The sequence below is a fragment of the Thamnophis sirtalis genome, unplaced genomic scaffold (genome assembly GCF_051295495.1).
Source record: "Thamnophis sirtalis isolate CommonGarterSnake01/CBP01778 unplaced genomic scaffold, rThaSir2_p1.2 scaffold_3, whole genome shotgun sequence".
Lineage (NCBI taxonomy): Eukaryota > Metazoa > Chordata > Lepidosauria > Squamata > Natricidae > Thamnophis > Thamnophis sirtalis.
This window is the reverse complement of record NW_028261383.1, coordinates 17,320,309-17,346,801: the sequence shown is the minus strand read 5'-3', so window position 1 is coordinate 17,346,801 and position 26,493 is coordinate 17,320,309. Positions and strand designations below refer to the sequence as shown.

At 42.1% G+C, this 26,493-nt stretch overlaps 3 protein-coding genes across 5 annotated transcripts in view; all 3 read left to right on the top strand.

The window, feature by feature from the left end:
• LOC106554961 (uncharacterized) overlaps positions 1-23,378 on the top strand; it is a 30,004-nt gene extending 6,626 nt beyond the window's left edge. Inside the window, exons 8-9 of the mRNA XM_087711584.1 lie at positions 6,114-6,988; positions 19,241-23,378. Of these exons, the coding sequence (XP_087567710.1) occupies positions 6,114-6,988; positions 19,241-21,146 (2,781 nt within the window). The 3' untranslated portion in view covers positions 21,147-23,378. The remainder of the gene's footprint in view (positions 1-6,113; positions 6,989-19,240) is intronic.
• On the top strand, positions 1,348-5,954 carry LOC148047314 (zinc finger protein with KRAB and SCAN domains 4-like). Of its 2 annotated transcripts, XR_015696138.1 has the most exons (5): positions 1,348-2,145; positions 2,391-2,505; positions 4,326-4,393; positions 5,334-5,498; positions 5,731-5,954. XR_015696138.1 is itself a non-coding variant. In XM_087711572.1 (4 exons), exons 1-4 carry the CDS (start codon positions 1,729-1,731, stop codon positions 5,140-5,142), a joined length of 717 nt encoding a protein of 238 aa, XP_087567698.1. In that variant the 5' UTR covers positions 1,348-1,728; the 3' UTR covers positions 5,143-5,324. The 2 variants fall into 2 exon arrangements, 1 of the variants encoding a protein (XP_087567698.1); XM_087711572.1 differs by lacking the exons at positions 5,334-5,498; positions 5,731-5,954 and adding an exon at positions 5,026-5,324.
• LOC148047313 (zinc finger protein 202-like) lies at positions 12,576-18,767 on the top strand. 2 transcript variants are annotated; one of them, XM_087711557.1, is made up of 6 exons: positions 12,576-12,675; positions 13,345-13,928; positions 14,176-14,287; positions 14,430-14,497; positions 17,458-17,587; positions 18,545-18,767. In XM_087711557.1, the coding sequence occupies exons 2-6, from the start codon at positions 13,395-13,397 to the stop codon at positions 18,661-18,663; spliced, it is 963 nt and encodes a 320-aa protein (XP_087567683.1). In that variant the 5' UTR covers positions 12,576-12,675; positions 13,345-13,394; the 3' UTR covers positions 18,664-18,767. The 2 variants fall into 2 exon arrangements, with proteins under 2 accessions (XP_087567683.1, XP_087567684.1); XM_087711558.1 differs by lacking the exon at positions 18,545-18,767 and adding an exon at positions 17,674-18,537.
• Positions 23,379-26,493: the final 3,115 nt, after the last annotated feature.

Genomic DNA, 26,493 nt, shown 5'->3' with positions numbered 1-26,493 from the left:
CTACTTCAGGCTGGAGTTCGCAACAACTGCAAGACACAAGCTGTGTTTCCAAGTTCTTCTCTTCTGACCGCCTGGTCATTTCTGGCAGGATGTGGCCTCTTTTTGCGGCCTCCAGATCTCTGTGGCGCCTTCAGAGTGGCTGTTCCTGAGGGAAGCTAGTTGAAATCCTCCAGCTATTTTTCTTCATCTCCGCAGAGGGTTCCTGGACAGGAAAGAGAGGGAGGTGGAGACATTTTGACAGGCAGGGAGCCATTGAAAGGGGTCTTTCCCCCTACTCCCATGCCCATCATCCCTGCCCTCTCCCTTCCCCTCAGACTGGCTCCTCTTTCCTGTCCTTTCTAGAATCCTGGCACTTTGCGCCAAATCTACCAGGGGGTGCTCTCCACCAAGAGAAGGGAACATCAGGTGCTTCCCTATTGTGCCAGTGGAGGGCAATCTTCCTTTTGTTCATCAGAAGAGGCTGGAGGGTTCTCAGTCCTTTCTGGTTCTCCCTTCGCTGTGAGGCTGAGTGAAAAATTTGAGAAAAGCACCTTTACGTATTGAATTAAAGAAATAAAAGACAAATCAATTTTAATTTTTTTTCCCCCTCATTGTGGCCTTTCAGGCCAGAGTTTGTAACAAAAGCAAGACACAAGCCCGGTTTCTAAGAAGTTACTGGTCCTCGTCTTCTGACAGCCCGTCCGCTTCTGACAGGATTTTTGCCCATTTTGAGGTTCCGCCAATCTCTGCTGATTGAGGGAGGCGAGTTCAAATCCCTCAGAGCAATTTTTCTCCATCTCCAGATGATTTGGGACAGGAAGGTGATAGAGAGGGAGAAACTGCTGTATCTGAAGGCGCCAAAACCTTTGACAGGGGGCCATTGAGAGGGACCACTTTCCCCCTACTCCCACGCTCATCGTCCCTACGCTCCTCTTTCCCGCGCTTTGCAGGGAAGCCTGTAAATTTACGTAAAGCCCACCAGGGGGCGTTTTCTGCCAAGACAAGGGAACTCCCGGCGCTTCCCATTGGTCCAGTGTAGGGCGAAAGTCACGGCTGCCTTTCCAGATTGGGCTGCGAAAGGAGTGACGTCACAAACGCTTGCCCTTCTAGGGCGCCGCACTCGCTCTCCTTAACCCTTGTGGCTCCGTAGGAGGCGGAGAGGTTGCGGAAGAGTCTGGCGGGGTGGGGAAGAGCCAGACGTGCCCCGGGGGCGGGGACGGGGGCGGGGCTCTTCCCGTGTCAAGAGAGGCGGACCAGGGAGAGACCCGCGCGCGCCCCTCCTCCGGCTTCAACCCCGGGTCCCATGTTACCCAGCCGCCCTCTCCATGGAAACAACAGGCGGGGCTGGGGCGAGGGAAGCGGAGCCGCGTTGTCACCCGGAAGAACCGGAGATTCCCAGGAAGGTGGCGGGGATCTGGGGGGGCCCGTGATTAGAATTGGCCTTGCATATCATCGTGCAGTATTCGTGCCAGGGGCTAAAGGAGACTCCAGCTGATCCACTTAAGCTCAGGGCAGATTATGTGATTGTGTGTTCAGTGGCTAAGCTCATCAATTTCTAGTTGTTGAATCCCCCTCCTCCCATTTCAGATACACAAACTGGAAGCCCCTTGTAACCTCTTCCCCCTACAGCCAAGGTGGGCAAAGGCAGCAGAATAACGTGCTGCGGTGAGTCGTGCGGGCGACGGAAATGGTCCCGTGAAGGAAAGGTGCTTGGAGATCTACAAGATTCTTTGTGGGACAGAAAAAGGAATGGAGACCCATCCTGTAGCAGGTGCCGAGAGAAAAGGTGCTTCTGTGATCCAGCCTGGGAGCTGCCCGCAGATCTGGAGGAGAACTGGGCAGAAGATCCTGGAGGAGGAAACCATCCTCCCTTCAGAAGTTCAGCCCTTGAACTTCAGGAGCGTCCAATATCATCCAGCTGAGGGTCCCCGAAGGCTTTGCAGCCGACTTCACGACTTTTGTAGGCGATGGCTGAGACCAGAAAAGCACACCAAAGCCCAGATGTTGGACCTGGTGGTTCTGGAGCAGTTCCTGGCCCTTTTGCCCCTTCGGATGGAGAGCTGGGTACGGGAGTGTGGAGCAGAGACCAGCTCTCAAGCAGTGGCCCTGGTGGAAGGCTTCCTCCTGAGCCAGGCTGAGGAGCAGAAGGAGCAAGTCAAGTTGCAGGTAAGAAGTCTTCTCTTGGGAGCTCAGAAGGGTTTGATAGGAATGAGGAGTGTTTCCCAGATCTCTTTGGCATTCAAAATATGTGGAGTTTCATTAGTTCTTGTACGATATTGTCCCATTGTCTGCTCCCCCTTTCTTACTCAACCTTATTGATGTACACTGGAAGTTGTGTTTAGAGAACAAGAATCCAGTTCCTGTTGTGTGATGTCCGTTAATTCTTCTTTTTTACTTCCTCCTATTTTAAGTCCTTTGCTGTGGAGATCAGAGACCGCGGGGGAAGGAGGAATCCATCAAATTCTCCTCAGGAGCTGTTTTTTAGGAGGATTCCTCGGGATGATCCACTTCAGAACACCTCAGAAGGTAATTGAAGGTCTTCTCTTTTCCAGAGTGTCTCATCTTTACTGGGTATTCTATTATATTCTATTATTTTGAATCAGAATCAGAATAGAGCTTGAAGGGACTCTGGAGGTCTTCTAGTCCAGCCCCCTGCTCAAGCAGGAGATCCTATACCATTTCAAACAAGTGACTGTCCAGTTTCTTCTTAAAAACCTCCAGTGATGAAGAACCTCCAGTGTCTGAAAGCAAGCTGTTTCCATTGGTTAATTGTATTTAATGTAAGGAAGATTCTTGTTAACTCCAGGTTGCTTCACTCCTTGATTAGTTGCCATCCATTGTTTTTTCTGCTTTCAGGTGCTTTGGAAAATAAATTGACCCTCTTCCCTTTGTGGCAGCATCTCAAATATGGGAATACTGCTATCATGTCATTCCTAATCCTTCTTTTCTCTAGACTAGCCAAACCCAAATCCTGCAACGGTTCTTCACATGCTTTAGTCTCCAGGACTTTAATCATCTTTATTGCTCTTCTTTGCACTTTTTCCAAGGCCTCAACATCTTTTTTGTAATACGTTGACTTTATAAAGCGATACTAATATTTTGATTCTATGCCTCTGTTTATACAACCAAGGATTGAGCGTATTAGCTTTTTTGACTGCTGCCGCACATGGCTGACTCATGTTTAAGTGATCATCTACTGACTCCCAAGGTCCCTCTCACAGTTTTTGAGACAGATTTCCACCTAATCTGTATATTCATACCTTTGGTTTTTCCTTCCCAGGTGTAAAACCTTGCTTTTCTCCACATTAAATTTCATTTTGTTGGCCTAGGGACCATTGTTCAAGTCTGTCAAGATCTTTTTTGGATCCTGAGCTGTCTTCAGGGATGTTGGCTATTCCTGCCAGCTTAGTGTCATGTGCAGTTTTTTTTTAATTGAAAATTTTGAAAAAAAAACCTTTTACAAATGTTTACCACCCTTCCCCCCTCCCCTCCCCACCCAAACCTCACCCCACCCAATCCCCCCCCCCCCGACTTCCTAGAACCAATACAGGGTATAAATCTTTAACAAAGATATTCTAAAATAAACTTTAAAAAAAGTTAGTATCATCTTTCATTTGAGCTTAACTCCTCTTTGCTAGGCTAGCTCTAAACAGATTATATCATTCCTTGTTTCTTCAGTCATAAACTATCTGGAATTTCTTAGTCCCATATTTATTTTGAGTATAGCCAATCCATCTTCTCCACTCCAGTTTATATCTCTCATTTGAGTGATTCTTGAGATATGCTGATATTTTAGCCATCTCTGCTAGGTTTGTTACTTTTAATGTCCATTCTTGAATAGTAGGCAAATCTTCCTTCTTCCAGTATTGCGCCACCAACAGTCTTGCTGCGGTTATTATATGGAAAATCAAGTTAGTCTCTATAACTGTACAATCAGTAATTATACCTAAGAAAAATAACTGGGGGGTAAACTTTATCCTTTTTTTAAGAACATTTTGCATAATCCACCATATTTTTATCCAAAATGCTTTTACCTTTTTACAAGTCCACCATATATGATAGTATGTAGCATCGAGACAATCACATCTCCATCATTTAGGTTGTAAATTCGGATACATAGAGGCCAGTTTTTTAGGATCTAAATGCCATCTATAAAACATCTTATAAAAGTTTTCTCTCAAATTTTGAGCTTGTGTGTCATGTGCAGTTTTGGTGAGTTCCCCTTTTATTCCTTCATCTAAGTTACTTATGTTCCCTTTATTACTTAAATAATTTTAAAATGTTAAAATGATTTTAAAAATTATGTTCCCTTCATTATTGATTGCAAAATTCTGTATTCCTTACAGAGAGCAGTCGAATGAAGTTTATTCCTCCTAATTGTGCATCTAAAACTATAGTTGAACCTCCAAATCAAGTAAGTTGGGGAATTAATTTATTAGACTTATATTCCTTTTACTCAGGAATCAAGCTGATGTGCCCAGCAGTCTCCTTTTGTCTGGACTGAGTTATGGTGATTGTGAGCAAGAAAGAAGATTTATTTGTGACTCTTCTAATAGGAAATCATATTTTAACACCAGTATACTTAATCTCCTTCTGCTAATTATTTTGCCTAATTTTCAAGAATTAATTTTACACAAAACCCTTCAAGAGAACCATTCTTTTCATAATTCTTTCATTTGGAATTGGGCAAGGCAAATCAAACATAACTACTAAATACACTGGCACATCACCATTTAAAAAAAACCTTATTTATAAACAGTCCCCCCCAAAAACCCAATAAGATTAAAAGATAAGGAAAACTAGGGATGGGCTTAAATTTTTTTTAGCAACCGATTGTCTGCCTGGTTGGTGGGGCCACCTCCTGATTTTTGCCTGGATTTGAAGGCATGTGGCTTTTCAAAGCTGAGAAATGTCCAACCCAAAAATTTTTATCCTGTTTTCTCCTGTTCAGTGAATCACTCAGACTGGTCCTTCAGAGGACAGCAAAAGCTGTTTACTGAAATGCTAGAAAGAATGTTCCCCTCTCGTTTAATTCTGCAAACACAGGAACAACTGGAGTCACCAAGATCTGAGGATTCCAAGGTCCATCTGCAAGTTGATTCTGTCCACGTGCTGAGAGTCTTTGTTGGTGGTTGCATGGATATGCATATAGTAGGTAATTAGACAGACATACACACAGACAATTCAATCCAAAAAGAAACAGGGTAGTTTCGCTGAATGACATTTAGAATACTACAGAAACATGTGGATGGCCAATTCAGAAATGTGAAAAATAAATGAATGTTGATAAAATCTTCGCTATCTTTGCTTTGGCAATTTCTAAATAATAACAGAGGTCTTCCAAATCCTCCCAGGTCTGTTTTGTTCTTTTTTTTCACCCCTTGTTCAGGAGGGTCCGGTGTCCTTTGAAGAGGTAGCTGTGTATTTCTCTGAAGAGGAGTGGTCTCAACTAGACACTCACCAAAAAGAGCTGCATTGGGAAGTCATGCTGGAAAATCATAGGAATGTGGTCTCTTTGGGTAAGCATTAGGTACTCCCCTATCAGTGTTTAGGAGGACATTCTTTAAATAGATAACATCAACTATTTCTTATTTTAAAAATCCACACCCAGATGTCATGTCCTGGGTGGGAGAAGGGGAAATAAATCTGCCCTTCTCCTGATGATGCAGAGAGGGAAATTAATATGGCTTTATACACCTTGATCTTTTCCCCTAATCTTACTATCACTTTCATTTCTCTTTTCCATTGAAGGTGATGATGGGCAGGAGAATAAAGATTCCAGAGAACCATTCCAAGTAATCAGTGCTGGAAATGGAATAGAGAAACCTGCAATTAAAATGGAACTTGAAAATCATGAGACAAACCAGTCAAGTGATTGGAAACAAGACAGCTCATCTTCCACTGATGCTCCAATGCAAGATTTTCTTGCCCAACAAGGAGAAATAGAGATAAAATATATTGAAAATAGTGCAAAACTGTGCCAAGTCAAATTAGATGTAAATGAATACTATCCACATGAAAGCCAAAAAGGAGAGTATATATGCAGAGACAGTTGGAAACATTACAATTCAACTTTTACTGCTTCTTCTGAAAACGCATCCCTTACATCTCATAAAATGATCCAGACAGAAGAGAAACCTTATAAATGTTTAGAATGCGGAAAGAGCTTCAGAAGAAGCAGTCAAGTTACTTCCCATAAATGGATTCACACAGGAAAGAAGCCATATACATGCACTGAGTGTGGAAAAACCTTTACTCAGAAGGGCAATCTTAATTCGCATAAGAGGATCCATACAGGGGAGAAACCGTATAAATGCATGGACTGTGGAAAGGGCTTCTGTGAAAATGCATCACTTATAAAACATAAAAGAATCCACACAGGGGAGAGGCCGTATATATGCAAAGAGTGTGGAAAGACCTTTACTCACAGCAATCAGCTTACTTGCCATAAAAGGATCCACACAGGGGAGAGGCCATATAAATGTGAGCAGTGTGGAAAGGGCTTTACTAACAGCAGTCATCTCACTTCCCATAAAAGGATTCACACAGGAGAGAGGCCGTATAAATGCCAAGAATGTGGAAAGACATTTTGCGAAAACGGGCCTCTTACTGTACATAAAAGGATCCACACAGGGGAGAAACCATATAAATGCACGGAATGTGGAAAGAGTTTTGGTGAAAATTCATCCCTTATGAAACATAAAAGGATCCATACAGGGGAGAAGCCATATAAATGTAGAGAGTGTGGAAAGACCTTTACTCATAGCAGTCAACTTAGTTCCCATAACTGGATCCACACAGGGGAAAAGCCGTATAAATGTGTGGAATGTGGGAAGGGCTTCACTAATAGCAGTCATCTTAATTCACATAAAAGAATCCACACGGGGGAAAAGCCGTACAAATGTTTGGAGTGTGGAAAGAGCTTCACTCATAATGGTTCTCTTACATCTCATAAAAGAATTCATACAGAAGAGAAACCATATAAAACTGAGGAACTTGGAAAGAGCTTCAGGAATAATGGCCTGATTTTGCCATAAACAGATAAATTTGGTGGACAATACATGGAAATCACAAACCATTAGTTAAAACTATGTCTTTCTTTTTTGTATATACTGACTTAGGAAAGGAGTCAGACCTTATATGTCATCTCTAGAGAGATGAAATTACCAATGAAAACAAAAACAACAGGCACTTGCTTAGAAACAGCCTATTTTTGAAGATACTCTAATTTGAAGATGGCCAATGCTACTATATCATAATAATGAACATCTTTTTCTAAAGTGTATTTTCATCAGTTTTTAATTGATCTTGATTCTGTGAGGGATGTGAACAGGAAGATATTTAACAGTTGCTGCTTCCCCAGGCAGGAGAAGGTGTATCTCTTCAAGACAAACTTGTTCATATTTCCATTATAGCACAGATGGGTAGAAATTCACTCTATCCACAGTCACTTGCCTAGTCTTACAATTGTTTTCCTCTCCCTTTCTTGTTTCTTAATATACTCATTTTATCAGATGGCTCTAAATTCTCTTTCCACTGAAAAAAAATAGAAATAGCACAGCAGATATTCTGAGGTCTGAAGGAGTCCTATAATCAAAAGGGAACATAAGTTCCACCAATGTATACATAGAGATTCGATTGTTCAATTGATTGTGATATTGAATTAAAAATGATAAGAGGACTTTTGCTTTAAATTGCTTGTAGATTTTCCTTCCTCCCTCCCTCTGTCCCAAAGTGAGGATGTTCAGAATGAGAATGAAAATAACTCCATTGTGCTGATATTGCAAACTATCAACTAAAAGGACCTTTGGAAATCAATAAGGGCCAAAATAAAATAATGTGAAATTAAGAAAAACATTTCAGGAAACTATTTAAATCCCTTCTGATTAAGCAGACCACAATCAGAAGGGGAACAGTTTCTGGGATGTGAAGAGACCCAAGTCAAGCAGTATCACTGAAGCAGAAGCATCAAAAAAATTTTTTGTCAAAGGCCTTTGATTATGTGACAATTGTCACATACGTATCACCATAGAATATATGAAAAGAGCTTCAGGATGAAGACGACCTCCCTCAAAAGGATCCAGAATGATGAGACCCTCCAAACATATGCAAAAAAAACCCTTCCTTCAAGCATTGGGGCCTTGTTTTGCCTTTTTATGTTATGCAACTTCTGAAGGCAAGCCACTCCACTGGTTAGGTGTTCTTACTGTTGGGAAATTCCTTAGCTCTAAGTTGCTTCTCTCCTTGATTAGTTTCCATCCATTGTTTCTTGTTTGGCCTTGGAAAATAGGTTGATTCCAGAGGTGGTATGCTGCCAGTTGGCACCAGTTCCGGTGAACCGGCAGTGGCGGCGTGAGGCTTCGCTCACCCACCCACCCAGATGTCATCAAGGACCTTATACTTGTGTACGTGTGCTCCCACTACCGAACTGGTAGTGAAGAAAATAGAATACCATTACTGGTTGATTCACTTTATTTTGTGGCAACCCCTCAAATATTGAAACACTCTCTCATGTCAACCCTAGTCTTTTTCACTGGACTGGACATACCCAATTCCTACAACTGTTCTTCATATATTTTAGCTTCCAGTCCTCTAATCATATTTATTGTTCTTTGCACACTTTCAGAGTCTCATCATCTTTTTCATAATATGGTGACCAAAAGTGGATGCAGTATTCTAGGTATGTTTTTTTTCCAAAGCTTTATAAAATGGTACTAATAGCTCACATGAGCTTGAATCTATCTCTCTGCAACCTAAGGTTGCATTGGTTTTTGGGGTGGCTGCTGTACACAGCTGGCTCATGTTTAAGTGATTGTCGATTGGAACTTCTAAAGTCCCCCTCACAGTTACTGTTTTTGAACTGGGTACTTGTAATTTGTACCTCTGCCTTTCATTTTTCCTATCTAGGTATAAAACCTTGCCCTTCTCCATACTGAATTTCATTTTGTTGGTTAGGGTACAGCATTTAAATCTGTCAAGATCCATCCAGATCTTGAGCCGACCTTTTGGGATGTTGGCTGTTCCTACCAGCTTGGTGCTGTCTGCAAATTTGATTAGTTCCTTTCTATTCCCCCATCTAAATAGTTTATGACAATACAGAAGAGTACTCAGCCTAAAGCGGCATCTTGAAGTACCCCACTGCTTACTTCCCTGTAGATGTAATTCCATTAAGGACTACACGTTGAGTGCAGTTTGTCAGCCAGTTACAAATGATGCTGTCTATGCCACATTTTTCTAGTTTCACAAGAAGTGGTCTTTGTCAAATGCATTACTGTAAACCAAGTATACAATGTCCACAGCCTCTCGCTTGTCCAGTAATTTAGTCACTTTGTCGAAGAATGAAATGATTTGTTTGGCACGATCTGTATGTCAATCAATCAGAATAGAGTTAAAAGGGACTTTGGAGATCTTCTAGTCCAATCCTCTACTCAACCATGAGGCCCTATAGCATTTGAGACAAGTGACTGTCCAGTCTCTTCTTAAAAACCTCCAGTGATAAAACATCCGAAACATCTGAAGGCATGCTGTTTCATTGTTTAATTGTCATCACTATTAGGAAATTTCTCCTTAATTTCAGGTTCCTTCTCTCCTTGATTAGTTTTCATCCATTGTGTCTTGTTTTGCCTTCTGGTGCTTTGGTAAATAATTTGACCCCCTCTTCTTTGTAGCAGGCTCCTCAAATATTAGAACACTGCTATAATGTTCTAGACATTTGTAACTTTGTTTTCATTTTGTAATTATGGGGTACTGAGTGTAGATTACTGTGGGGGGGGGAGGGGGAATGAATTTCAACAACTGTAGAAGCAGGCTGCAGCATAACAAAATTAACAAAAGTGAAAGGAGCCGCAAGACTGAATTCACTGTAGAATGCAACTCCACCTCCTCTTAGGTCGGTTTCTTTTGAATAGTTTGTATTCTTCCATCAGTGTATTTCACTCATGAGTTTCATCTCACCAATTTTCAGTAGTATCTACCTTCATGTATTAATACTTCAAGTTCATATACTTGCTTGTTCCCTAAACTTTCAGTGTTAGTATATAGGCATTTCAGGCCTTTATGGGTCTTGGGTATGTTTCTTATATCTTTGACTTGTAACTGAGATTTCCATCCTTCTTTCTCTACTTCATTAAAAAAATTTCTTCTTTCATGTTACTCTTTACCTCTTTATGTGATTGGCTGGTGGCTTTTGCTTGGGATAGCAATAGCAATAGCAGTTAGACTTATATACCGCTTCATAGGGCTTTCAGCCCTCTCTAAGCGGTTTACAGAGTCAGCATATCGCCCCCCACAGTCTGGGTCCTCATTTCACCCACCTCGGAAGGATGGAAGGCTGAGTCAACCCTGAGCCGGTGAGATTTGAACAGCAGAACTGCAGTCAGCTGAAGTAGCCTGCAGTGCTGCATTTAACCACTGCGCCACCTCGGCTCTCTAATCACCTCGGGATTAGGTTCTAGAGGTCATGAAGATTGGACACCCTCTCCTCTCAATTTTAGTTTAAAGCCCTTTTGATAAGGTGAGCCAGTTGTTTTCAAATATATTCTTTCTAGTTCTTGTAAGGTGTAATCCATTCTTTGCCAGTTAATACAGAACATGGTCTAGGAAAACATGGGTTTTGACAAACCCATGTTGGCTTCTTACTATATCTTTGCTTGCTCCTAGGTGTTTGCAGATCTGTTGCTTGGTTATTTTTCCATGATCTTTGGATGTTCCCAACTATGGATCTTAGGCTGATTTGTAGTTTTCTGGCTTGTTTTCCCCATTTTTTGAGGGAAAAAGGGGAAAGACTAAATTAGTTTTAAAACTAAATATAAATGGTATGATTACTCACTCGGTGTACAAAGGGCTCTTTCCCTTGTTTGTATTAAAAACTACTAAGACATGAAAATGTACACAGTGCACACACATTCTCCAACAGCTGATTATGGCTCTGAGTTACCATAACTTCCCCTTCCTAAGCCCTACAAGTTGATGTTGCCACCTAAATAGGTGTATAATAATCTGTGCTTAAATACTTCACCCAAAGAAAAGGCTGAAAGTCCTGAAAGTGGCATAGCTGATTCTTTACTCAGCAAAAATTCTCTCACTGGTTGGAATGAGTTGTCTCAATGTGGTTGCTTTTCCAATTGCAGCCCAGCTCCAGGCAAGAATCCCATCAGACTATACGGCTCGCAGCAGCTTGCAATTCTGGCAGTTGACCAGTGGTGACATTCAATTTTTTTTACTACCGGTTTTGTGAGCGTGGCTTGGTGGGCATGGCAGGGGGAAGGATACTGTAAAATCTACATTCCCCACCCCCCATTCCAGGGGAAGATTACCCAATTCCTCCTGATCAGCTGGGACTCAGGAGGCAGAGAATAGATGGGGGCGGGGCTAGTCAAGGGTGGTATTTATCGGTTCTCCGAACTACTCAAAATTTCCACTACTGATTTTCAGGAACTGGTCAGAACCTGCTGAATACCACTTCTGCAGTTGACTGATATCCCTCTTGCCTGTCTGAAATAGTTGCTAATCTCTATAGGAAGATTCCCTTCTGATTGTTGTTTTCTGATCTATTCTACAGATACAACCACTCAGTATTTTAGTAATTATGTGTCTGGGCTCAAGAGCAGGGTGGGTATAGCTGCCTCTGGATCTCGACAGCTGTGGTTCAAATGGCCAGCCAGATGAAACATCAGTGGGAATTATGAACAATCGCTGAAAGGGAGGACAACTCCCTGTTTTATTACTATGAGAAACATTTTTTTTCCTCATAGTATTCAGATTTTATATTCTATTTTCACTATTTTTCTTCATTTTGTAATTCCACCTTTTTGTCCAGTCATAGAGAACAGATACCATTTCCATTCTCTTCATTTGTCCACCAGGGAACCTCGCTATGAGGTAAAATTTCTAGAACGCCCATGAGCCTCAGCTTTTTCTCCATTTTGTAACTTTTTAAAAAATATTTCCTTTTCTTCAGCATCTTTTCCTTTGTCACAAACTGCCGCTTGGTATTTCCAATTATTCTTAGGCCTCTCAAACCAAGAAATTGAGAAGGGCAGCCGTATATATTTAATTTAAAAAAATAAGTCAGAAATTTCCATTTTTCCAGGCTTCCTTGCCTGCGTCCCATCTTCTTCTACTTCAGCCTGGGGTTCACAACAACTACAAGAAACAAGTTGTGTTTCCAACAGAGATACCTGGTCCTTCTCTTCTGACCGTCCGGCCGTTTCTGAAAGGATTTGGACCCATTGGAGCCTTCAGGGTGGCTGTTCTTGAGGGAAGCGATTTCAAATGCTCCAGAGATTTTTCTCCATCTCCAAAAGGTTCCCGGACAAGAAGGAGAGGAAGATGAAGAAACTGTCGCTTCTGGAGCCACCGAAGTCTTTGTCGGGCAGGGAGCCATTGAGAGGGGCCTTTCCTCCTATTCCCATGCCCGTCATCCCTGTCCTCTCCCTTCCCCTCAGACGCGCTCCTCCTTCCCGCCCTTTTGGGGAATCTTGGCGCTGTGCGCAGACTCCTCCAGAGGGCGCCCTCTGCTAAGAGAAGGAAAGACCAGGCGCTTTGCCAATGGTCTACTGGTGGGCGTAGGTCGCAGCTGGCTTTCCAGAGGAGGCGTGGCCTCACAAACGCTTGCCGCTCTAGGACGCCGCACTCGCTCTCCTTAACCTCGGGCTGCGGGGGAGTCTGGCGGGGGGAGATCCAGACGTGCCCCGGGTGAGTTGGGGGCTCTTCCCGGGCAAAGGGAGGCGGACGAGGGAGAGACCTGCGACCGGCCCTCCTCCGGCTGCAACCCCAGGTCCCATGCTCCCCAGCCGCCCTCTCCCTGCAGGAGGAAGCGAGGACGGTGGCGGGGAAGAGGCCGAGGTTGGGGGGGGGGGAAGGGTAGGCCTTGCGGAGGCCCAGCAGGAGAGGAGAGAAGCTGAGCGAGGAGGAGGCAGGATTCGCACCAGGCTCCCCAAGTTGGGGCTCCCGGCACGTTGGGTGAACCTTGAAGAATGGGAATGGGGCATCCTCATTCAGGGTCATTTCATTGGGTATGACCTAAACCTGCATAGTTTGTTCACCTGTTTGGGGTTTGACAGGTTGTGTGAAATCTGGTTGGAGGTCAAGGTTTTTTTAAAAAAAAGAACCCCTTTCTTTGTGACAAGGAAGAAATAGGGAATGCATTTGTTGGCTTTTCCAATTTCTTGGTGGAAGTCAGTCCCATATTTTGCACCACACACACACACACACAAACACACAGTACAGGACTCATTTGCTCAAAGCCACTTGAGTTCTATTTCAGTAAAGTGTATACTTCTTCCTTCCATGGGAATAAGTGTTGTTCAATGGTTAATTTCTCCACACTAATTGTTGGGATTTATTTTCTTTTTGCCTTCTCAGATACGCAAACTAGGAGCCATTTGTACGCCTTCATGAACCCAAATTAATTCATGGGGAAAGAGGACGGGGTAATGTACCGTGGTCAGGGTCCTATGAATGAAAAGGCATTTGGAGATCCACAAGATTCTTGGGACCCGTTTGGAGTTGCGTTACAGGACAGAGACAGAATGGAGACACAACTTTTACCAAGTGAGGGAACTGGAAAAGGCCCTTCTGCTGTTCAGCCTGGCTACCATGGGGAGATGCGGGCAAGATCTGGGCAGATCCTGAAGGAGGAAACCGTCGTTTATTCAGAGGTTCAGGCCTGCAATTTCAGGAGCCTCCAGTACCAGGAGGCTGAGGGTCCCCGAGGACTTTGCAGCCGACTCCATGACTTTTGTAGGCGATGGCTGAGACCAGAAAAGCACACCAAAGCCCAGATGCTGGATTTGGTTGTTCTGGAGCAGCTCTTGGCCCTTCTTCCCCCGTTGATGAAGAGCTGGGTGCAGGAGTGTGGAGCAGAGACCAGTTCCCAGGCGGTGGCCCTGGCAGAAGGCTTCCTCCTGAGTCAGGCGGAGGAGCAGAAGGAGCAGGCCAAGTTGCAGGTGAGCTGCAGGAAGGTTTTAGGCAATAAAGAATGGGTTTGAAAACTTCCGCCTTACTTACCGGACTTATCTGCATTAATAATATCTGGAGATGTCCCGCCAATTCTTGTAGGACATTATTCCATTGGTTTTTCTCTCTCAACCTCGCTGATGGATGTTGGGGCTTTGAAGTTGTGTTCAGAGAACAAGAATCCACTTCGTGTTGTGTGGTCTCTGTTAATTCTTTTCTCTTGCCTCCTATTTCAAGTCCACTGGGGAGATCAGAGATCCTGAGAGAAGTAGTAATACATCAAATCCCCCTCAAGAGCTGTTTTTGGGGAGGATCTCTGAGGAAGATCCAGGTCAGGACCGCTCAGGAGGTAATCAAAGATCCTTCCATTATCCAGAAGGATCCCATCTTTCTCATCTTCTCTATGATGACTATTATATAGATCTTTCTATTTTTATTTATTTATTTATATTCCTTTAATACTGCATTTTAAAATTCTGAATCCTTCACAGGGACGAGTCAAATGAAGTTTCCTCCTCCTTATGATGAAGCTGAAACCATAGTTGAAACTCCAAATCAAGTAAGTGGAGGAAATGAATTCATTAGACTTGTAAGCTTCCTTTTGCTCAAGAATCAAGTTGATTTGCCAGTGTATTTACTTATGTTTGAGCAGTGTTGTCCTATTCTAAATCAAATAATTATGAAAATTATCTCTTGAAAGATTTTTATATAAAGTTTTTTTTATTTTTTTATTTTTATAACATATAGCCACATGTATACTATTACATAACCACCATAATATTATATTATTAACTGTTCACTTCAATTCATCTTACCATCAACTCCCAAAAACAATTATTAATAGTAGTAACAGTTAGACTTATATACCGCTTCATAGGCCTTTCAGGCCTCTCTAAGCGGTTTACAGAGTCAGCATATTACCCCCAACAATTCGGGTCCTCATTTTACCCACCTCGGAAGGATGGAAGGCTGAGTCAACCTTGAGCCGGTGAGATTTGAACAGCCAAACTGCTGAACTGCAGTCAGCTGAAGTAGCCTGCAGTGCTGCACTCTAACCACTGCACCACCTTGGCTCATTATTGACTCTTCTCCTAACCCCTACACCATATTTGTACCTTATGCATCACTTTCTTCTCCCTCTCTCCTCCCTCCCTCCCTCCTTTCTTCCCTCTGTCATCGTCCTCTTCTCTACTTCCCCTTCCTCTCTCCTTCTCTTTCCCCTTTCCACTCTTTCTTTCTCTCCTCTTCCCCCCACTCCTGTACTTCATACTCTTCATCTCATTTACTTGGTGTATTTCAGTCACTGAGCGAGCTCCATTTTATGTTGATGGTATTTATAATTCCTCTCTTGAAATATTTTATGAAGAACTAATTATTGAAAACTAGGCAGAGTAATTAACACAAGGAGAGTTAAATATCAATCTTCAAAAACAATTTCCTAACAAGAATCTGAACCACATTGTGTATGTTGCTTGTATGTTTTTTTTAAAAAGTTACAGTCCTGCAGTCATAAGTGGGAGGAGATGGGTGATAGGAACAATGAAAAGACTAATAGTAATGGAATGCAGCCTTTGTGAATAGTTTGACAGTGGTGAGGAAATTATTTATTTAGCAGAATAATGGCATTCAGGAAAAAAACTGTTCTTGATCTAGTTATCTTGGTGTGCAGTGCTCTTTAGCGTCGTTTTGAGGGTAGGAGTTGAAACAATTTATGTCCAGGATGGAGGAGTCTGTAAATATTTTCACGGCCCTCTTTTTGACTCATGCAGTATACATGTCCTCAATGGAAGGCAGGTTGGCAGTAATTGTTTTTTCTGCAGTTCTGATTATCCTCTGAAGTCTATGTTTGTCTTGTTGGGCTACAGAACCAAACCAGTTATAGAGGTGCAGATGACAGACTCAATAATTCCTCTGTAGAACTGTATCAGCAGCTCCTTGTGCAGTTGCAGCTTCCGGAGTTGGCGCAGAAAGAACATTCTTTGTTGTGCTTTTTTGATGATGTTTTTGATGTTAGGTGTCTGTTGTGACTCAGCAGAAGTTTGCTGTGAGTTGAGTCGGGATGCAGGAATAACAATGCAGCTGGGGCTCGTTAGTGTGGTCTTCTGGAGATAAAAGGACTGATGGTGCCACGCCCTGGTTGTAGAAGTCAACGTTCGTTCATGGTTCATGGTTCATCGGTCGTAGTTTGGATAAGTGATTTGCTTTCTGTAACCCTGATTCAAAGAGACACTTGGAGAAGTGCTTTGCTTTCTTTCTGTGCACCTGGTTTTGTCATAAGAGATCTTTGTTTTTGCATTCTGTTATCTTCTTGCCAGAGACTTTATTTATGTTTATTTTGGGCTCGCAGCCAGCGGAAGCCAGGACTGATAAAGTTATTTCCTTTTAAGTCTGTCTGCCTGTCGTCTGTTAACGAGCGAAGAAGGGGGGGTCAGAACAGGTGTCCATCTTAGGTCTTGAGATACGATAGAACCAATAAATTTGAAGGTCTCTACTGTTGATACTGTGTTGTCTAATATTGTAAGAGGTGGTGGTATGGTAGCGAAGGGGAATAGTAATAAGCAGTGACGTGCAGGGAGGGGAGGCACAGCCTCACCACTGTCAACATGAAAGGGGAAAAAATGTAAAAGGAAAAAGGTGAGAGCTGAGGTGAGGCTGAGCTAGTTGCTGCCTAACTGTTTAAAAAAGCCTCTTAAAAAGCGTCCTCTACTATGAGGCAGGAGAACTGTGTGCCTCATCTAGCCTGACTTTTTAGGTGTTTTATGATCGCTCGACCAGTTAAGCAGAGGTTTAAAAGCCTAAAAAGTCCCGAGTAGGTGAGGCACGCAGTTCTCCTGCCTCATAGTAGAGGGCGCCTTTTTTTAGAGGCTTCAACTCTGTCATTCGGTTTAAAGCTGCAGCGTCGCACCCGCTCTTCCTCGCTTTCTCTGTTTCTGATGCCCCCCACCCCATGCTCCCTCTTTTCCTTCAGATTTCCTTTTTTTCTTTAATAAATGCAATGCCAGTTGCCATTTGGATTGAGTCTTCTCTGTTGAGTTAACCTTGCATGAATTGCAAAGGGAGGAAGATTGGGGAGGGGGGGGAATGCGAGCCTAACAAAGTTTCCGATAAATAGGTGGGTTAGTCAGTGGGGTGTCAGGGGAGAGGAGAGAATGCCAGAGTTCTGCCGCGGGCAAAAGAGTAGTGGACAAGGCCAATTGGCTGTGATAATACCATCTCTGGCCCATCCTGCAAACACCTCTTAAAAGAACAGTTCAGGTAAGACCAACTGTCATTATTGGACCTTACGGTAGGGTTTCTCCTAAAGTCTACCAGCATTTCTATAGTAGTTGCACAGATAGACACGGATAATAGGAAACTGTGATTCCTTTCAGTGGATAGCATTGAAAGAGTACAGCACATTGATGGGTGGTTCAACATGTGAAAAATAAATGTTGATAAAACCTTTGTTCTTTTTGTTTTGGGAATTTCTAAATAATGTGATGTTCCTCCCAAGCCTATTTGGTTTTCTTCCTTATTCAGGACAGCCCCGTGTCCTTCGAGGAAGTGGATGTGTATTTCTCCGAGGGGGAGTGGTCTCACTTGGATCCTGACCAAAAGGCACTGCATTCAGAAGTCATGATGGAAAATAATAAGAACTTGGCCTCTCTGGGTAAGAATTTGACATCAGGGTGTTTGGGAAGACCGTTTGTAGTTAAGATCCCATCAGCTGTTTGTTATTTAAAAATCCCCATCTAGGTGTCATCACCTGGAAGAGAGAGAAGGAAAAGATCTGACTTTCTCCTGCTCAAAGGAAGCAAAGAGGTCAATGATGCTTCGCTTAGATGCATCTGGGTGTGATTTCTCCTCTGAATATTTCTATTTGTTTTGCAACATATCAATGAAAATGTAATCGTTGCTACTCCACCAATTTGCTACTCCACCAACTCCACCAATTTCAGGTTTTTGAGCCCAGATGCTTCCCTAACTGCAATGAAGGACTCTGATTCCTTCAGCTCTTGGACTAATGATTTTTCTTGTGTTTCATTTCCATCCTGAGCCTTGAGTTTAAGGATGATATGTGCCATTTTTCCATTACAAACTTGTTGTTTATTGTTCGTAGAAAAGCCTGAGATGTTTTTTTTTCTCTGAAGCTATGACTTTTTCACAAAAGAAAAATGAATAGTAAAAGTAAAGTAGTTTGAGTTGGAAGAAAAGGATGAGTTTCAAAATTGATTTAGTTCTCATACGTTTGCTGGAATTGGATCCCCTCTAATAAATGTTAGCTTTTCTCTTAATATCTGCTTGGATGTTTCCCCCGGGTCTTCCTTAATTGAGAAATGACACTTGGTGAGATTTGAATATGGACAAATTGTGAACAAAAAGAATGTTCCAAATATTTTCAAAGATCTGTGGTTCATAAAAGTAGAAATTCTGTTTTCTTTACCATACCAGTGTAAGCAGGGAAACTCCAATATATTGATGTCAGGCCTGCAATTATATTCCTTTTAGGATCTTTTGCTTGCCACACACACTATTATTTCATTATGCTGTTTCATTAGTGTAGTAATTGGGAGGGGGAATAGAAAGGAGTAGAATTGTGGAATGTGTTGTTGTCATTCCTTTCTAGAAACCCAAGGTCATCTTTTGTCTCTGCACCTCTGCATCGGACCGGAACTAGATGGATGGAAATGCCAGTGTGGGGAAAGAAGATTGGACCGTTTGATGGATTTATGGGTGTGGGGATAAGATCATGAACTTTCAACTGGGTGTAATCCCAGGAAGCTTTTAGATTTGGGACTCCACAGTTTGTGCCAAAATGTCTATCTTATTAAATTGGAACTTTAAGGATAGCTCTGCCTTGGACTCTGATTTAATTTGCATGATATTTGGAACGCTGACATTTGGCATTTGAAAAATTCCTGATAGAAGTTCCTATAGTTTTATCTTTTTTCTTAGCTTTACAATCATTTTCATTTCTCTTTTCCTCTTCAGGTAATTATGGGCAGGAGAATAAATGTTCCAGAGAACTGCAAGTGATTGATGCTGGAGACAGAATGGAGCAACCTTTGATTCAAATGGAACTTAAAAATCATGAGAGAAATCAGTCAAATAATTGGGAACAAGAAAGTTTGTCTTCCATTGAGGCTCTGAAGCAAGGTTTTTTTGCCCAAAATGAAGAAATAGAGAAAAAACATATTGGGAATTGTGTAAAACTGTTCCAGATCGAATTAGATGCAAAGGAACACTATCCAATCCAAAGCTCAAAAGAAAATTATATATACAGAGAACGTTGGAAGCATTGCAATTCACCTTTCACTGTTTCTTCTGAAAATGCGTCCCTTACATCTCATAAAATGATCCAGACAGAAGAGAAGCCTTATAAATGTTTGGAAAGTGGGAAAAACTTCAGAAGAAGCTGCCAAATTACTTCCCATAAATGGATCCATAAAGGGAAGAAGCCATATACATGCACCGAGTGTGGAAAGACCTTTACTCAGAAGGGTAATCTTAATTCACATAAGAGGATCCATACAGGAGAAAAACTGTATAAATGCATGGACTGTGGAAAAACCTTCTGTGAAAATGCATCACTTAAAAAACATAAAAGGATCCACACAGGAGAGAGACCATATAAATGTGAGGAGTGTGGAAAGACCTTTACTCTTCGCAATCAACTTACTTGCCATAAAAGGGTCCACACAGGGGAGAGACCATATAAATGTGAGGAGTGTGGAAAGACCTTTACTCAAAACAATCAGTTTACTTGCCATAAAAGGATCCACACAGGGGAGCGACCATATAAATGTGAGGAGTGTGGAAAGACCTTTACTCAGAAGGGTAATCTTAATTCGCATAAGAGGATCCATACAGGAGAAAAACTGCATAAAAGCATGGACTGTGGAAAAGCCTGTGAAAATGCATTACTTAAAAAACATAAAAGGATCCACAAAGGGGAGAGACCATATAAATGTATGGAATGTGGAAAGACCTTTACTCACAACAATCAGCTTACTTGCCATAAAAGGATCCACACAGGGGAGAGACCATATAAATGCATGGAGTGTGGAAAGACCTTTACTCACAACAATCAGCTTACTTGCCATAAAAGGGTCCACACAGGGGAGAGACCATATAAATGTGAGGAGTGTGGAAAGACCTTTACTCTTCGCAATCAGCTTACTTGCCATAAAAGGGTCCACACAGGGGAAAGACCATATAAATGTGAGGAGTGTGGAAAGACCTTTACTAACAACAATCAGCTTACTTGCCATAAAAGGGTCCACACAGGGGAAAGACCATATAAATGTGAGGAGTGTGGAAAGACCTTTACTAATTGCAGTAATCTCTCTTCCCATAAAAAGATCCACACAGGAGTGAGGCCATATGAATGCCAAGAATGTGGAAAGAGCTTCTATGAAAATAGACTTTTAACTATTCATAAAAGGATTCACACGGGGGAAAAGCCATATAAATGTGAGGAGTGCGGAAAGGGCTTTACTAATGGCAGTAATCTTAATTCACATAAAAAAATTCATACAGGGGAAAAATTATATAAATGTGCAGAGTGTGGAAAGAGCTTCTTTCAAAATGCGACACTTACTGCTCATAAAAGGATCCACACCGGGGAGAGGCCGTATAAATGTATGGAATGTGGAAAGACCTTTACTCACAGCAATCAGCTTATTTGCCATAACAGATTCCACACAGGGGAGAGGCCATATAAATGTGAGCAGTGTGGGAAGGGTTTTATTGATAGCAGTCATCTCACTTCCCATAGGAGGATCCACACAGGGGAAAAACCCTATAAATGTGTGGAGTGTGGAAAGAGCTTCCGTGAAAATTCATTACTTACTTCCCATAAAAGGATCCACACGGGGGAGAGACCGTATAAATGCCAAGAATGTGGAAAGACCTTTACTCACAGCAGTGAGCTTACTTGCCATAAAAGGATCCACACAGGGGAGAGGCCATATAAATGTGAGCAGTGTGGAAAGGGCTTCACTAATAGCAGTCATCTCACTACCCATAAAAGGATCCACACAGGGGAGAGGCCATATAAATGCCAAGAATGTGGAAAGAGCTTTTGCGCAAACAGGCCTCTTACTGTACATAAAAGGATCCACACAGGGGAAAAGCCCTATAAATGCATGGAATGTGGAAAGTGCTTTGCTTGGAGTAATGGTCTTACTTGTCATAAAAGGATCCATGCTCGGGGAAAAACTACATAGCAATAGCCATTCCACTTAAACTTATATACCGTTCCAAACTGCTTTACGGTACTCTTAAGCAGTTTACAAAGTCAGCATATTGTCAAAACCTGACTCAAAAACTAGTTGTGAGTGGGACCTTGGATTTTGGTTTGGCTATTTCAAAGAACAATGAACTTGTTTTCCATAAAAGGATCCATACAGGGGAGAAGGCATAAAAATGCACGGAATGTGGAAAGAGTTTTGGTGAAAATTCATCCCTTATGAAACATAAAAGGATCCATAGAGGGGGGAAGGCATATAAATGTAATAGTGTTGAAAGACCTTTTCTCATAGTCAACTTACTTCCCATACCTGAATCCACACAGGAAAAGCCCTATAAATGTGTGGAATGTGGGAAGGTCTTTACTAATAGTAAATTTTTGAAGGCACTGTAATTTAAAGAAGGCTAATGTACCTCTATAATGAAAATCTCTCTCTTCTGAAGAATATGTTTTATCGGTTTTCAGTTGATCCGGATTGTGGTGTATGCGTAAACCAGCAGATATTTAACAGGTGTTGTTTCCCCCCAGCAAAATAATGTGTATCTCTTCATGACAAAGCTTGATTAGTCATTCATCCATTAAAGTGGAAATTGAGGTAGAAATTCAACTGATCCACAGTCACTTCCCATACTTTAGTGAAAGATGCTTTTTCAAAGGCAAATGGATTGGGTTTTTTCCTTAAGAAAGATGCTTTGCTTTTTTATGAGCCAGCAGTGTGCTGCAGCTGCCAAAAAAAGCCAACACAGTTCTAAGCTGCATAAACAGAGGGATAGAATCAAGATCACGTGAAGTGTTAATACCACTTTATAATGCCTTGCTAAGGCCACACTTGAAATACTCCATCCAGTTTTGGTCGCCACGATGTAAAAAAGATGCGGAGACTATAGAAAGAGTGAAGAGAAGAGCAACCAAGATGGAGGGGAATGGAAGCTAAAACATAACATGTGCAGGAACTGAGTATGTCTAGTTTCATGAAAAGAAGGACTAGGGGAGACATGATAGAGTTCTTCCAATATCTCAGGGGCTGCCACAAAGAAGAGGGAGTCAGGCTATTCTCCAAAGCACCTGACGGTGGAACAAGAAGGAATGGGTGAAAACTAATCAAGGAGAGAAGAAATTTTGAACTGAGGAGAAATTTCCTAACGGTTAGAACAAGTAATCAGTGGAACAACTTGCCTCCAGAAGTGGTAAATTCTCCAACACTGGAAGTTTTTAAGAAGAGACTGGATAACCATTTGTCTGAAAATGGTTCTGAAGGGTTTCCTTCCTAAGCAGGGGATTGGACTAGAAGACCTCCAAGGTCCCTTCCAACTCTGTTAGTCTATTCTTATTGAAGCTAATCATATACTTCCTCAAGGGAAAAACAGTCCATTTGCCTTTTGAAAAAATATCTATGACCTGGATCACTTGAGAATTTCCACAGATGTTTCCCATAGTTTAAATTTTCCTTCTTTCATGCTGCAATTATTTTCCCTTCCCTTTCTTTTTTTAAAATGTACTCGTCTCATAAAAGGGCCCTAAATTCTTTTTCCAGTGAAAAAAATATGAAATGACAGCAGAAATTCTGGAGCCTGGAGGAATATTACAATTGAAAAGGAATTAAAGTTTCATCAATGTACTATATACAGGGAAAAGTGGAATGTGATATTAAATTGTTCCATTGATTATGATAACTGAATTAAAAGTGGAGTTACGGTTTAAACTGCTCACAAATTTCCCTTCCTTCCTCCGGTTTGTCCTTCCTTCCCCCTTTCCCAAGTTGTGATACTCAGGTGAGTTAGAATGAAAACAACTCCAATGTGCTGACATTGGATATCAATGAGGGCCAAAACAACACAATACAAAATTGAAGAAAACTACTTCAGAAAGCTGCTTCATTCCCTCCTGACCCGCATACTGAAGTAGAATGGGAACTTTCTCTGGTATGCGAAGATATTAAAAAAGAATCCAGCTCGCCTCCACTGGTGTCAAACTGAAACTTGAATCAACCCGTATGAATGTAGAAGCAAGAAACCTTTTTTTTTTGCCAAAGGCCTCTCATGATGTGAGAAAATAATCATATAGATATCAATGTAGTGTGTGAAGATGGGATGATAATTTCTCACAAAAGGAGCCAGAATGTTGAGCTCCCTAAATGCATGTGTAGAATATTTTATTCAAGATTAGGAAAAAGTATAAACTTGACTGAAATAAAATCAAATATCAATAATTGAAGTATTGCTCATTAATGATTCTCTGGTCAAACTACAGAATTAGATGGATGGATGGATGGATGGATGGATAGATAGATAGATAGATAGATAGATAGATAGATAGATAGATAGATAGATAGATAGATAGAATATAATAAAACATTAACTCCATTGTTTTTAAATTGATTTTTAATCATTTCCCCCTTCATTTAAATTCTTTGTTTTTCCCAATGTAGCAAACCTCTTGTCATTGTCAACTGCAAGTGGAGTTGAATCTTTTCATACCAATGGAGCTTTCATTTCTTTTTATTTTGGTTTTTCATGCTTTCTTTGTTTATTTATGATCTAATGATATCTCCCTTCCCTTAAATTCTCCAAAGGGCTTAAGCTTCCTAGTCTTATTTCCTGTGATTAATTTTCTACTCAGCCACCACATAAAACATAAATTTTTCTCTTCTTTTTTCTTTCATAGTATTTAAGCTTTATATTCCCTTTCAATTTCTTCCACCAATTTGGTTAATTCCACCTGTGATCTGCAATCACAGATGATACACCACTTTTCTCCTCTTCATTTCTCAACACAGGAGCCTCATTTCTGGAAATAATTTCTGGAACATCCACAAGGTTCTCCATTTTAGAACTGATTTTGATTTTTCTTTTCAGGAATATTTTCTTTGTCACAAGCTGCCACTTGGCTTTTCCAATTATGCTTAGGCACCTGGAGCCCAAGATTTGAGAAGAGGTGCTATGCAAATTTAGTTAAATAAATAAAAAATGACAGAAATCTCTATTTTCCTAACGGTGGCTTCTTCGTCTGTCCTGCCAGCCCCACCTTCCGTCACTTCAAGCCAGAGTTTCAAAAAAACCCACAAAATGAAAGCTGTGTTTCCAGTAGAGACTCCTGTTCCTCATCTTCTGACTGCCCTGCCATTTTTGACAAGATTTGGCTCATTTTGAGGCCTTCTGCAATCTGCAGCCTTCAGGGTGGCTATTCTTGAAGGAAGTGGCTCCTCCAGAGATTTTCTCCAGTTCCTGGACAGGAGAGGAAGACAGAGAAACTACCACCTCTAGAGACACTGCCACATTTCTTGGACAAAGAATCAACGAGAAGGGCTTTTCCTCCTACTCCCATGCTTATCATCCCTGCCTCTCCCCCTAATGCACTCTTTCCCACCCTTAAGAGCCGAAGTGGTGCAGTGGTTAAATGCAGCACTGCAGGCTACTTCAGCTGACTGCAGTTCTGCAGTTCGGCTGTTCAAATCTCACCGGCTCAGGGTTGACTCAGCCTTCCATCCTTCCGAGGTGGGTAAAATGAGGACCCAGACTGTGGGGGCGATATGCTGACTCTGTAAACCGCTTAGAGGGGGCTGAAAGCCCTATGAAGCGGTATATAAGTCTAACTGCTATTGCTATTGCTTGCAGGGTCTTCTGGCACTTTGTGTAAAGTCTATTAGGGGGTGCACACAGCTTCAGGAAGTTAGTTGTAGACATAGCTAGTTCCAATTGTTTTGTCCACTAATTTAATGGGTACCTTGGAATGATCAAATCCCATGCTGAATAATAAAAAGACCTGGAGAGAAACAAAGGATGAGATTTTAGTTGACCATCTTTTTCCATGTGGGCTGAAATTTATTCCTTGTACTTGGACAGGACCAGTGGTGGGTTGTGGATTCCGTTCCAACCAGCGTCGTACTTACCTGCGATATTTCCTGAAACCTCAGCAATGCTCCAGCTGCTCAGCGGAGTGTCGCGCAGGCACCATATGCGCCATGCGCAGAAGCACCAAAAGATTAAAAGCACAGGTAAGGAGCGAGGACAGGCAGGTAGGCTCTCCGGAGCACCGTACCGGAATGGTATCCGGTGCTCTGGGCAGGCTCCAGTATGCACGTATCAGGGTGTGCCGCCTGCAGCCCACCACTGGACAGGACCATAAGAAATGGAAACTAATCAAGGAGAGAAGCAACCTGGAATTAAGGAGAAACTTCCTAACAGAACAATTAACCAGTGGAACGACTTCCTTTGAGAAGTTGTAGGTGCCTATTCACTGGAGGTTTTTAAGAAAAGACTGGACAGCCACTTGTCTGAAATGGTATGGGGTCTCCTGCTTGAGCAGGGGGTTAGACTAGAAGATCCCTTCCAGCTCTATTCTGAGATCGAGATCTATGTGTCAAGCTTCAAAAGTGCTTTTGCTGTTGCAACTATTATCACTTTTTTGCTTGCCAGTGGACTATGGGGGGAGGGAAGGGAGAGATAGAAAGCAGGTCCAGACAGCAAGAGGTCAGCCTGAGAACCAAGGGTGTTCTGGCAGGTGTTTACCAGAGTTGAAAGACTTTTTCACAACAATACTAGGAGTCTCCACTCCAATATGACCAGCAGATAGGGTTTGCTGCTTCTGGGATGACGGGACCCAGGAAGCATCCGGGTCAGGCTCACCCAGCCTCCTCTCACAGCCAGCTTTTCCTTTTATTGTAGTAATTTCATATAGTTATCTACCTTGATAGAGGAACATCTCTCCGTCAGCCAAATTCCCAAATATTGTATTTTGTGGGCCATGTTGATCCCTAACAGGCTTTGTACTTCCCTTTTCTGGTTCAGAGTCATATTTTTAATTAGCAGTTTTGTCTTCTCTTTGTTTATACATAGCCCCGCTATCCTACCGTACTCTTCTATTTTACATAAAAGTTGTATCCCAGACTCCATAGCTTTTCCAATCTAGCTTGACGCAGGCTTCCTCCCCAGGCCCCCATCTGCCCCCCCCCCCCGACAGTCAGACAAAACTAGGCAAAAAGTCTGTCCTCACTGGTGCCCAACTTCACCGACAGCGATCGATGGCAGAGAACGGGTTGTTAAATTATTTGAATCCCACCACTGGCTACGAAGATCTCCAAGGTCCCTTCCAACTCTGTTATTCTGTTTCTGATTTGTCAGAATGCCAGGCTTCTAGAAGTTACCTGGCATTTTTGCACTTGTTTTGGTCTAGGGTTAGGGTTAAGCCATTGTGGAAGAAAAATCTGGTTCCAAGCCAGGAGAAAGACGATGGAAATAAAATGGAGACTGGCTACAAGGAGCGGAGGTCTGTTTATTTGGATGTTAGAAACTTTAGTGACAAAAGCATGTTTCTAGGGTGGCTGA